Source organism: Elgaria multicarinata, chromosome 5 (assembly GCF_023053635.1).
Source record: "Elgaria multicarinata webbii isolate HBS135686 ecotype San Diego chromosome 5, rElgMul1.1.pri, whole genome shotgun sequence".
Lineage (NCBI taxonomy): Eukaryota > Metazoa > Chordata > Lepidosauria > Squamata > Anguidae > Elgaria > Elgaria multicarinata.
The window spans coordinates 40,680,929-40,693,404 of NC_086175.1; the positions used below are offsets into that span (position 1 = coordinate 40,680,929).

At 40.8% G+C, this 12,476-nt stretch overlaps 1 protein-coding gene across 1 annotated transcript in view; it reads right to left on the minus strand.

The window, feature by feature from the left end:
• RASA3 (RAS p21 protein activator 3) overlaps nt 1-12,476 on the minus strand; it is a 154,933-nt gene that overhangs the window by 88,582 nt on the left and 53,875 nt on the right. Inside the window, exon 2 of the mRNA XM_063126183.1 lies at nt 4,621-4,738. Within this exon, the coding sequence (XP_062982253.1) occupies nt 4,621-4,738 (118 nt within the window). The remainder of the gene's footprint in view (nt 1-4,620; nt 4,739-12,476) is intronic.

Sequence of the window (12,476 nt, forward strand, 5' to 3'; positions counted from 1 at the left end):
ACCATATGCCTCAGCATCCAGAAAGGAGCAATATAGATAAACTTATATAGGCATTCTCTCATCTCAGACTTTTTAAGGTCTTCAGTGGGGTTTAGAAGATCCTCCAAAAGAGTGGGAAAGGACTGCAAACAAAACTTTTAAAGTCAATAATTGGTTAGAGTTTTGGACTGGAACAGAAATTTATGCTCATGACCAACTTACAATGTTAGCTATGAAGAAAGGAATGGATCACATGGTTTTGTTGGTGCCATGGAAAATTACTGTGCAGTAGACTAATTATGTACGTCCTCGGGCCACAAAAGCCTTGCCCAGCTGTTAGCTATGATTTAAACAGTATCACCAATGTACATGCTACTACTTACAAGCATAATCAAAAAGGTGGCTGTGAACATGTCCCTGACAGAAGGAGCTGACAATGTCATACTTGACTATGGAAAGAGAACAGACGGAGGAGGGAGACAAAGGTAACAAAGGTGTGAATAAATGTGACTGTACATATTTATTCTTTGTTGCATCTGAGATGGAGATGTGGGGAATAATAAGAAAGGGATTTGTGGGAAACAATGATTTTTAGATACATATAACTGATTATGAGGACCCACTGGCCAAAAGGAAGACATCTTGTCTGCTCCCTCTTACTACACCTTGCAGAGACCTTTTATTGAACTCAGTGAGATTATAATATGTGCGTGATTAAGTCCTGCAGAAATCAATAGGGCGTAACTACACTTAATTACAGCCTAAATCTATTTCAGCAGTTTCTGCAAGTAATAACAGACAACCTCCATCATCCTTTCCTTTTCAAGCAGAGGCAGAGGGAGGGATCATTCTTAGACAATGGGTCAGCCAAAGTTGCATTCAGTTGTCAGCTGTTCAAATTCTGACTTGGAAGTCATGTGTGGGCATTAAAGAAAAAGTAGCCCTGTGAAGTTCAAGGAAGGGACAGTTTAAAAGGTACAAACCTGCTCCCTTTGCCTGTGCCTGTGTCTCTCACAGGGAGCTCAGAAAGGCAGAATGCATGGCAGAAATGTAGGACTCTGTATGGTGCTCTACCACTGAGCTATGGCTCCTCTCTAATTGAAGGGTGCCCCTATATGACCGGAAGGGGTCCACATGGTTTATAGTAGGCTGGAGAGGTAGAGGTAAAGGAACAGTGACTGGGCCATACACTGGGACAGCTGAGAGAGAAAAATCAGCAGTATAAATGCGAAGTTATCGGAGATGAGGCTTTTAGGTGAGACCTGTGGGAAATACCATCAATAGGAGCAGGGATGGGTGGTTAAGAGCAGACATGTTGGTGAGAGCATCTGTCTATGCTACATAAATATGTGTGCAAAAGCTCTTAGAATGCAATTGTAAAATTTCACTCTGTTCAATGGGTCTTACTCACAAGTATGCTATGGAGAAAGATGTGATGCTGTGAGGCAGGGAACATTCCCTGGTCACATCTTGGAGCTACATGGATTTTTGTTCCACATAAGCACAGGGAACATTCCCTGGTCACATCTTGGAGCTACATGGATTTTTGTTCCACATAAACACAGGGAACATTCCCTGGTCACATCTTGGAGCTACATGGATTTTTGTTCCACATAAGCACAGGGAACATTCCCTGGTCACATCTTGGAGCTACATGGATTTTTGTTCCACATAAGCACAGCAGCCATTTGATTGCAGAGAAACCACAATGCACCACTTGAATTTTGTAGGAAAGCCTAAAAATAGCATTTTCCTTTTCCCCTCCACCCTCAAAGGACTTATTTTCTCAATAGGAAAGGGTTATTGGATTAGTTCAGCAAAGTGACGTCAATGAAGACAATAAACCCTCCAGTGAGCCATTTTAATGATCTTTGAAATGTAAAAATACTATCCAAGCAGCTTCATTTTCTGAGCAGGAGAGATGGATTCATGTGACAATTAAACCCCCCAAATACATTTACTTGTAAGTCTCATGGATTTCAATAGAACATTTCCAAATAAGTATCCTCAGGACTGCAACCTTACTCCCACATCCCAGGCACACTTACTTAGAAGTATGTCCCATCTATTTCAATGGGATTTCTTTCCTTGTCCATTGCAGACTAGAATACTCATGATTCTAAAGACGTAAGCAAAGCTGCAGAAAGCCCTGATGTAGAAATTAAATAGTATTCAAACAGAAAAGTACGTCATTGGCAAATATCCTAACATCCCATTCAGATGCAACTTCTCCCCCAACTTGGTACCTTCCAGATGTTTTTGACTACAGCACCCACCATTCCAGACCATTGGCAATGCTGGCTAGGGCTGATGGAAGTTGAAGTCCAAAACATCTGGAAGGCACCAGGAAAAAGCTCCTGGCAGCTGGCCAAGCCCAAATGCCTGGCTCTGAGAGGGAATTTCCTCAGAGCCAGGCATCAGGAGAGGCATTCCTTCAGATGCCAGAGCCCATCTTCATGGGCAGCCCCATGTAAAACACCTTACAATAATCCAAATACCAAAGCATGAGTCATTGTGGCTATCTCGGTCCAGGAACTGGTGCACTCTGTGCCACTGAGGCCACCTGTGACAAAGATGGATTAAGGAGTACCCCACAGACCATGCACCTGCTCTTCCAGGGGACCAGACCATCTGCCCAATTCCCAGACCTAAAGGACCTCTGCCTTATTTATTTTATTTGTTAATTTATATCCTGGCTCTTCCAAGGAGCCTAAGGCAGCATACATTCTCTTTTTATTCTCCCAGCATTTTAACAGTCTATAAATAAATTTTAACTTGGTGTTTTAAATTTGTAATTTTGCATTGCTGCTATTTTTATCTGGTTGAGCTTTACATTGTATTTTATATTATGGTTTTATACTGTTGTTTTATACTTTGAATGTTTGTGAACCGCCCAGAGAGCTCCGGCTATTGGGCGGTATAGAAATGTAATAAATAAATAAATAAATAAAACATAATCTTCCCTTTCTCCATTTTATTTTCACAACAGCTCTGCAAGGCAGGTGACTGGCCCAAAGTCACCCAGAGAATTTCATAGCTGAGTGGGGACTAGAACCTGGGTCACCTGAGCCCCAGCCCAACACTCTAACCACTACACCACACTAGCTGTTGCTGAGATTTAGTCTATTAACTAACATCCCAACCTGTTATTGCCTCCAGTTCCTGATCCTGCATCGACATGGTCTCACCCGATTCAGATGAGGAGAAACAGAACTAGGTGTCATCAGCATACTGCTGTCACCCCATCACCCCAAGTCCCCTGATGATGTCTTCCAGAAATTTGAAATAGGCCTTAAAATCATGGAAGACAGCAGGACACCGCAGCACACCACTCATGGGATTAAGCAGAACTCCCTCAACACCACATACAACAGACCCATCTGGTAAAGAAAAAGGAGAAGAAGAAGACCACCAAACTAAAAAGGCTCATGTGTGTCTGCTTTGGTTGAAGACTCAAAACACTTTTAAAGAAGGAGAATAGTTTGCGGAGAAAAGGCAGGACCTAAAATATGAACTGGTGGGTATTGTGGAGGATGTGTGTAAGCAACGAAAAATGATGAAAATAGTTTCATCAGAATTTGGTAATAATCTCTGTTCCTCTGTCCAAGAGTTTGCTCTTCCTGGCTGACGTGGCAGATGCCTGGAGGCTTCTGTCTCAATTGAAAATGAAGCCTCCTACCAACATGTCCTACAAAAGAGTAGTGGCTGCTAGTCCTGATGGCTATGTGCTACCTCCAGTATCCAAGGCAGTAACCCTATATATACCAGTTGCTGCGGAACATAGGCATTGAGGTGCTGTTGCACCTGTGTCCTGCTTGTGGTTTCCTGGTCAACAGCTGGTTGGCTACTGTGTGAACAAAGTGTTGGACTGGATGGATCCTTGGTCTGATCCAGCATGGCTCTTTTTATGTTCTTGGTGCTGGACTACTTTGGAGTTGTCTGCAGTCCAGAAACCAAAAGGCACTATTCACTCCTCCTGTGATATAGGAACTGTGGATAATTTCTAAAGCCCTGAGCAGGGCACGGCATGAAGAAATTGCAATAATGAACCTTAAGAGCTTTTTACATCAAGACTACTGCTGTCTTTGCCATGTGACCCATATCACATTCACCACCTCTCACTTAGAAAGTATCAGTAGAGATGAATGGAACTGTTCATTGAAGCACAGGAGACATTATTTTAAACCAGCCTTCCCCAACATGGTGCTCTCCAGATGTATTGAATTACAACTCCCATCATTTCCAGCTACCATGGCCATTGGGAATTATGACATTTGCAGTCCAACACATCTGTAGAGAACTAGATTTGAGGATACTTGTTTAAATAGTTACTTTTTGGTATGGGAAGGGCACAATCCTATGCATGTTTAGTGAGAAAAAGGGCTAGCTGGAGAATGCTGGGAACTGTAGGCCTTTTTCTCTCTCCTAGCATGCATAGGATTGCACTCTAAGTGTATTAAAAATACATGTTTTTAATGGAGTTGTTGATTTTATTGACTGTTCCGTTTCTAGATAGCATTTGTGCTATACTATTATATAAGCTGCTTTGCAAAGGCTTTCACCTTCAAGACCAAGACATAAATACTTGAATACTTTTTTAAAATATAAAACTACTGGAATACTTTAATTAAAAAAAAGTACCACAGAGATTTCTCCACTATTTTGGTCCTGAAAACTTCTTCCTGGTCCAGGTTTACAGTACAGTAGCAATCCCTCATCTTGCTTGGCCCTGGATATGTGGGGAGGTTTTTAGCTTCTCCTAGGGACAAAAAAAAAGAGAGAGAAGAAATTAAAATGAGAAATGTATTAGAAGTTAAACAGCACATGGATAAATGTTGGAACTGTTTTCTCACTTGGGAAAGATAGGAATCGTTCATCCCATGCAGATGATGTTTTTATTGAAGTGCTTTTTGGCCCTTTGCTCCCAATAGATTACATGTTTCCAGTGCCCAGTGCTGTACTACACTGTAGTTCATCTGAAGGATAATGATATAGATTTACAGTGTAATCCTACACATGTCTATTCAGATGAAAGTACCATTAAATTCAGTGGGGTTTATTCCCAAGTAAATGGGTATCAGATTGCAGCCTCAAGGAAGGATTCTATTTCTATCCAAAACCCATGAAATGTAGCTTCATTGGTGGGAGTACTACAAATGCATATGGTATAGTACAGTATCACACAAACATCCCATATTTGACCCAATTCATCCACTATTTGGAACCTTAATATAGTTTGGGGTGCTGTGATCTCCTTCTTGTACAAGACATAGAAGACACATCATATGCGGTGTGGCCTCCATCTGATCACATGGAGGCCCTGCTTGCATAATTTCTCTCCCTCAAAATAAAAAAATAACAAGAGATGGGAGAAGGAAGCAAATGAGGCCGCCACCACATGACCAGGCATTCCGGTGGTGGAGGTTTCATCTCATATATTTAATCATCTGCACACAAAAGCTGGAGGTAATGTAAATGGAAGTTTGCTTAATGCTTTTATAGCACCATAAGTACCACGAACAAAGGCCACACAGAAGTAACAAAGCTTTGATCTTTTTGTAAGAACAGGTATTATCTAAAAGAAAAACAAAACGAAAGGAAAGCACAACTGGAGGGCTTGAGAAATGAGAACAAGTGAAGAAAGTAAAATAAAATCTCAGTTGATTGGTGGCAAGTAACTTAAAATGCAACATCAGCTAGATCTGTTACTTTTGCCAGTTGCCAGCACTGGACTATTATGGCACTTTTGCACAGGGTGGGCAACCTTTTTTCTGTCTAGGGCTGCATTCCTTCGGGGATATTATGCTGGGGGCCATAAAGGCCAGAGTGAAAAGGGGGTGTCAGCCCTTTTCAGTTATTGCTCCTACCCTTTTCTCTCTCCTTCTCCCACTCCCTTCCTTTCCACCCAGCGGGCTGCCAGGGAAGGGACAGACCGCTCTTGCCAGAGGTCTGACTCCTGCACTGAGCGGGGGGTTGGACTCAATGGCTCCTTATAGGCCCCTTCCAACTCTACTATTCTATGATTCTATGTGGCCCGAGGGCCGCTGGTTGACCACTCCTGCAGATTTGCAGCATGAGTGCTGTTATATCACAGCTCATTTGCATGTGTGAAAAATCTACCGTGCAGCTCCTTCACACACCAGCACCAACTTTTCCAGAAAATGGCGCAACAGTGCCGTGGGAATTTGTCACAGTATGAACTCCACCTTCATGACCCAAGGCTGCTGGCATTAACACTGCAGCACAAGGAAAAGTCACACCGCAGCAGCTCCCATGCTACAGAGATAGCATCAGAAGGGACCTCTAATCAATTCAGAACAGAAGTCAGAAGCCAGTTTAAACAAAAAAGTGTGAGAGATACAACTTTCAACTTCAGCCTTTCCTCTCAATGAGAAGCCACTTCTCCTCCTCTGAGGATGCTATCTCTATGCTTTAAATGGTGCTTCTGGGGAGCAGAGAGATTATCATCAGGTGACATGAAGCCCTGAACACTCTTCCCTGATAAGACACCAGAGGAAGTAGGGTGTGAAAAAAAGAATCTTCTTTGCAACCAAACAAACAAACTCTAGAAAAGATGATGAATGAAATCGAAGTAGCAATTACGCAAGTGTTCACTCTAGAGAACTTTGCACTTTACGTAGTTCTAGCAGGATGGTGGTAAGCATTATGCTTTCTATATTGTGTAAGTAGCTTTGAGTGAACCTTTTTTTAGAGAGAAGAAGCAAGGTATAAATTTCTTAAATAGATCAAATAACAAAAATAATAAATAACAACAACAAATGTTGATGCACACATGCTCCTTATGACAACCCAATGGTAAAATCCACTACTACCATGGAGAGTCCATTGCTGCACCTATGGGCATTCACAAGAATGTTTCTAAGGGGGCAAAGCATATACATACAAAATATCACATATATGTAGAAAATATTTAAATAGAAATCTAAACACATAAAACAAATATTTTATGTTATACTGAAAAAATGTTTTCGTTGCTAAAGTAGCTTTGCATATTGATCTTATAAGTTTTAATACCATCCAATATTAAAGGGGAATTATTCTCTTTAAACAGGCCAATAAATTGAAATGCATAAGTTTATACACCATTTGTATCTCCAATGCAAACCTCCTAATACCTCTGCATTTTAAAAAGTAAACAATGCTTTATTCTTTTTCAAAGAGAAAACGCACCCCCCAATCCCTCCGTTCTAGTATTAACTATAAAAGCCTGGCATAGATGTCAATTACAAGTATTTTGCTAATTATTATTTGTGCACGATTAAGACTACAATCCTATGGACACTTTCCTGGAGTGAGAGTCATCTTGGGGGTGGCATGAGTGTAAAAGGACTCAACAGGGCATCAAAAAAGCAAACTGAGGAATACAAGATGTCCCAAAAACTGCATAAGGCTAGCTGAAGGTTTTCCAGGAGTTTATTTGTCCAGCAACAGAGAAAAAACACACTTTCAAAGTTAAAGAAATCATTAGTTGCTTTCATCTCCACAAAGCATGAATATTTTGTAAAGTTAACACCCATTCAAAATGAAGCCATGCTAAAATATTTTGCACTACAACAGGCATAGCTCACGATGGGAAAATGTGTGTACACACACACACATCACACCAACTAATGTGAAGACTACAGCTGTGAGCTCAGAAATAGCAGGGAGGCCTGAGGGATGTCAAATGACGTCACCATCCCGGCTTTAAAACAGGTTTTGATGTTTCAGCCCTCTCCCCTCCCAAAATGCTCTGAAGGGTTTTGGGAGTGATAAACAAAAATACAGATATACGTTTTATTAAATTATGAATGGTGTGGGGAATGGGTTCTTCCTTTCTCCTATTCCTAGCATTTGGGGAGACTCAACAAAGCTGACTGGCAGAAGGTTTAGGACAGGCAAAAGACAGTGTATAATTAATGTGTGGAAATTTACTGTGATAAGAGGCAATGATGGCCATGGGCTTATATGGCCTTTAAAAGGATTAGACAAATCCATGTAGGTTAAGGATGCACTCCTAGATCCATTTACTTGGGAGTAAATTCCATTTAATCAATGGGGCTTATTTCTGAGTAGACCTGCATTGGATTGCACTGTAAGTCTATCAACTGCTAGTAGCCATGATAACTAAATGGAACTTCAAATGACTCTGTCCTCTGGCTCATTTCCTTCTGCTTTTAAACATGCTACAGTCTCTCCCATTCTCAAGAAACCTACTCTTGATAGGCTATCTCTGTCTAACTACCGACCTGTCTCTTTGTTGCCTTTTGTTTCAAAGATCCTGGAGCGTGTGGTCTACTCTCGCTGTCTTGACTTTCTTACTAGTAACTCTGCTCTAGATCCTTTTCAATCCGGATTCCGTCCTTTGCATTCCACTGAAACTGCCCTTACTAAGATCACCAATGATCTTCTTACTGCCAAGTCTAAAGGCTTTTATTCCATTCTTATTCTCCTTGATCTAACTGCAGCCTTTGACACGGTTGATCACGATCTTCTCTTAGATTCCCTTCATAACCTTGGACTCCGTGTCTCTGTCTATAACTGGTTTGCCTCCTATTTAGCGGGTCGCTCTTTCAGCGTGTTGGCTAATGGCAGCTCGTTTTCCTCTTTTCCCCTTTCAGTAGGGGTTCCTCAAGGCTCGGTGCTTGGCCCGTTGCTGTTTTCTTTATACATGTTGCCCTTGGGTAAGCTTATTCAATCTCATGGCCTCCAATATCATCTGTATGCCGATGATACACAATTATATCTTTCATCTCCGGAACCTTCTCCTGATGTTCACGATCGTATCTCGGCATGTCTCTCAGATATCTCAGCCTGGCTGCTTCATCGTCGTTTGAAACTTAATATGGCAAAGACTGAATTGCTTGTTTTTCCGCCTAAACCTTCTCCTCATCTTTCATTCTCTCTCACTGTCAATGATGTTACGCTTACTCCGGTCAAGGAAGCTCGTAGTCTTGGCTTCATATTTGACTCATCGCTCTCCTTTATTCCTCATATTGAGGCAGTAGCTAAATCCTGTCGTTTTTTCCTGTATAATATTGCCAGGATTCGTTCATTTCTGTCTATCTCTTCTGCCAAGATGCTTGTTCATGCACTGGTTATTTCTCGGTTGGATTACTGCAACCTTCTTCTCTCTGGCCTTCCTTCTTCTTACATCAGTCCACTGGTTTCTGTCCACCACTCTGCCGCTAAGATCATCTTCCTGGCTCGCCGCTCTGACCATGTTACTCCACTTCTGAAATCTCTTCATTGGCTTCCAATTCACTTCAGAATCCAATATAAACTTCTCCTGTCGACCTTCAAAGCTTTTCACGGTCTAGCTCCTTCCTATCTCTCCTCTCTCATCTCACACTATTGCCCCGCTCGTCCTCTTCGCTCCTCTGATGCCATGTTTCTCGCCTGCCCAAGGGTCTCTACTTCCCTTGCTCGGCTTCGTCCGTTTTCCTCTGCTGCCCCTTACGCCTGGAACGCTCTTCCAGAACATCTGAGATCCACAAGTTCAATCGCAGCTTTTAAAGCTCAGCTAAAAACTTTTCTTTTTCCTAAAGCTTTTAAAACTTGATGTTGTTTGGACTTTACACTGTTAGTTTTACCCTACCCTGTGCCTGTTTACCCTACCCAGTGCCTGTTTACATCCTCTTCCCCTCCTTATTGCTTTACTATGATTTATTAGATTGTAAGCCTATGCGGCAGGGTCTTGCGATTTACTGTTTTACTCTGTACAGCACCATGTACATTGATGGTGCTATATAAATAAATAAATAAATAATAATAATAATAATAATAATAATAATGAGGACGTATGCCTTTGAACAGTAGATGCTGGAGACAGGAGAACAGAGAACCAATATAGGAGGCAGCAGTTGACAAAGTCAAACAATTAAGTAATGCACAAAACACACAACCGCTAAACTTATAACAATAATATACAATACTGAGGGGTAAGAAAATCTATTATCACATATAATTTTTTATCATCTATAACAATTAATTATTTGAATTCCATACATATAACATCATCGCTGAGGCTGAGATAACAACATTTTGGATACAGCTGAAAAAAAAGTGTTTGAACAACAATTAAATAGTTGATGATGAAAGAGCACAATGCTGAATGGAAATATTTTGTACAGAACAAATAGGCAGTTTATACAATGTTTTATATAGAAGTATTTTATACAGAAAAAATAAAATTTTTGCAATGTTATATAACAGGCTTCCAGTATATTTTCAACCCGTTTCGCAAGATTGCTTCATCAGAGATTTATTAACACCGTCGAGAGGGCTATTGCCATGGTCAGATTCCTCAACTCCACACTGAAACTCAGTTGATGTCCCAGCTAGAACTGTAAAGCCTCAAGACATGGTGAATTTCTCATTTCAGCTGGTCATATAAACTATACCGTATATATTCTCTTACCCCAGTATTGGAGACAGCAGAACACCATTCTGGCTCATGATGTCCTGGAGAGGTTGTACTGATAACACACTAACCCATACTCAGTGGTTGTTGAATCGTGGTTTGTTTGTTGAACCATAGCTTAGCGTGTTGTCTGAACGTCCACAGGATGAGTTGTTAACCATGCAGTGTGGCTTGTTAACTACTCTGAACAATCTAACAACAAACCATGGGTTCTCAAAGGGACTTGTTTGAGAAAATAAGCCATGCTGCATGGTTAACAAGCCACCTGCGGATGTTCAGACAACACGTTAACCTATGGTTCAACAAACAACCCATGGTCAAAAACCAACCCATACTCAACCACTGAGTTTGGGTTAGCATGTTGTCTGAACAGCCCCAGAATGATGGACTTAAATCGTCTGATCCAGCAAGGCAATTCTTATATTTTTAAATGTTCAATATGTAAGCACTATCAATGGAATAGCAGATTTCATAAACAAGCTTTCTGTCAAGAGCCCTGACCTGGGTTTGGAGTTATGTCAACCAGTTCTGGACAGGGCTACACTCCCCCTGAAAGACTGCGTTTGCAGCTTGGGCGTGCTCCTGGATCCAGCACTCCAAATGACAGCCCAGATAGTTGCAACAGCCAGGAGTGCCTACTATCAACTTTTATCTATATACCACCCTGAGATCTTAATGATATAGGTCAGGATATAAATGTTTTAAGTAAATAAATAAATATGCAGTGAGATTCTTGAACTCATTTATTTGGATGGACTGCAGTGATGCTCTGAAATTCTAAAGAATTCCACTAAGAACAAGGATGTCTCATGTTGTAAGTATGATCAAGGTCCTGCAAATTTCCCTAGGTCAGGGATGGACAAATTTTAATCCTCCAGATGTTCTGGCCTACAGTCATCCCTCACCATTAGTGTTAGAGTACGTATGTCTCCCCTCTGGCTGCACATAATCTGCAAGGGAAGATTGGTAGTGGTGAGCAAGCTTGGTGTTTGGTTGGTGGTGGTTGCTATTATTGTTATATTTTAGAAAAAGTTGTCTGCCATTACTTATCTTCCCCTTGGGGGACCATCTGACAAGTTTCTAAGGAGTCCCAATTGGACAAGATGACATCACCAGAAAACATCCACTTGTGGTCCAATGCCACTTTGGGAGTGCAACAGGTGAGGGAGGATAGCAAAGTGTGGAATTACTATACCTTCAAGAAAAGCAACACGTGAAGGGCAGCAGTGTGCTTTGAACCAGGCATCCTAATCCTCAGCAGATTCTGAACTTGGGTATTATCAGGCAGATTCAGCTTGTGTTGGTCTCTGTACCACCAGCTCTATGAAAAGGCAAAGGCTCCTCTGACTTCTGGCATGGGTGTGTATGTGGATTTTAGCTTGCAACTCCTATTTAACTGTTTTAATTGTTTTTACTGCTTTTAAATTATATGTTGTTTTAACTTGGTTCATGGTTTAATTTGTTTTTAGCTTTGTATATATTTATTGTTTTATACTGTATGCTTTTATCTGTACGCCACCCTGAGATCTTAATGATATAGGGCAGGATATAAATGTTTTAAATACATAAATAAATAAATATTTTTGTGCCTTGAAAACAAGTAATGTGATTAAACTATTGTGAAACACCAGCAGATTTCTCAGAAATAAGGAAAAGATACTCTATGCATATGTTCCAATGTTCTTATTAAGTTCCAGATTTGAGCACTGGTGACCAGCAGCTCAATTTAATCCTAGGCTTACTTCTTAACAAGAAAAAAAAAAGCTTTAACTCCAAAGATCATAAAGGTAAAAGGATATCCAAGAAGTGAATCTGCCTTAATGGGAACTTTTTATAACTGAGATAGATGGAGAGTTGATTTTTTTTAATAATAATAAAAAAGAATAGCACATGTTACATGAAGGCATAAAAGGAATTACTCCTTGCCTTCTGCCCAATGTGGTGAATACAACTTTATAAATTTTATATTTAACTGCTTCACCATGAAGTAAGGTGCTGGCAGGCAATGCTCACATTAGGAACAGGCCAGTTGAAAATCTAGGGTTCAGACTGTTAGAATCAGTATGCAGATGGC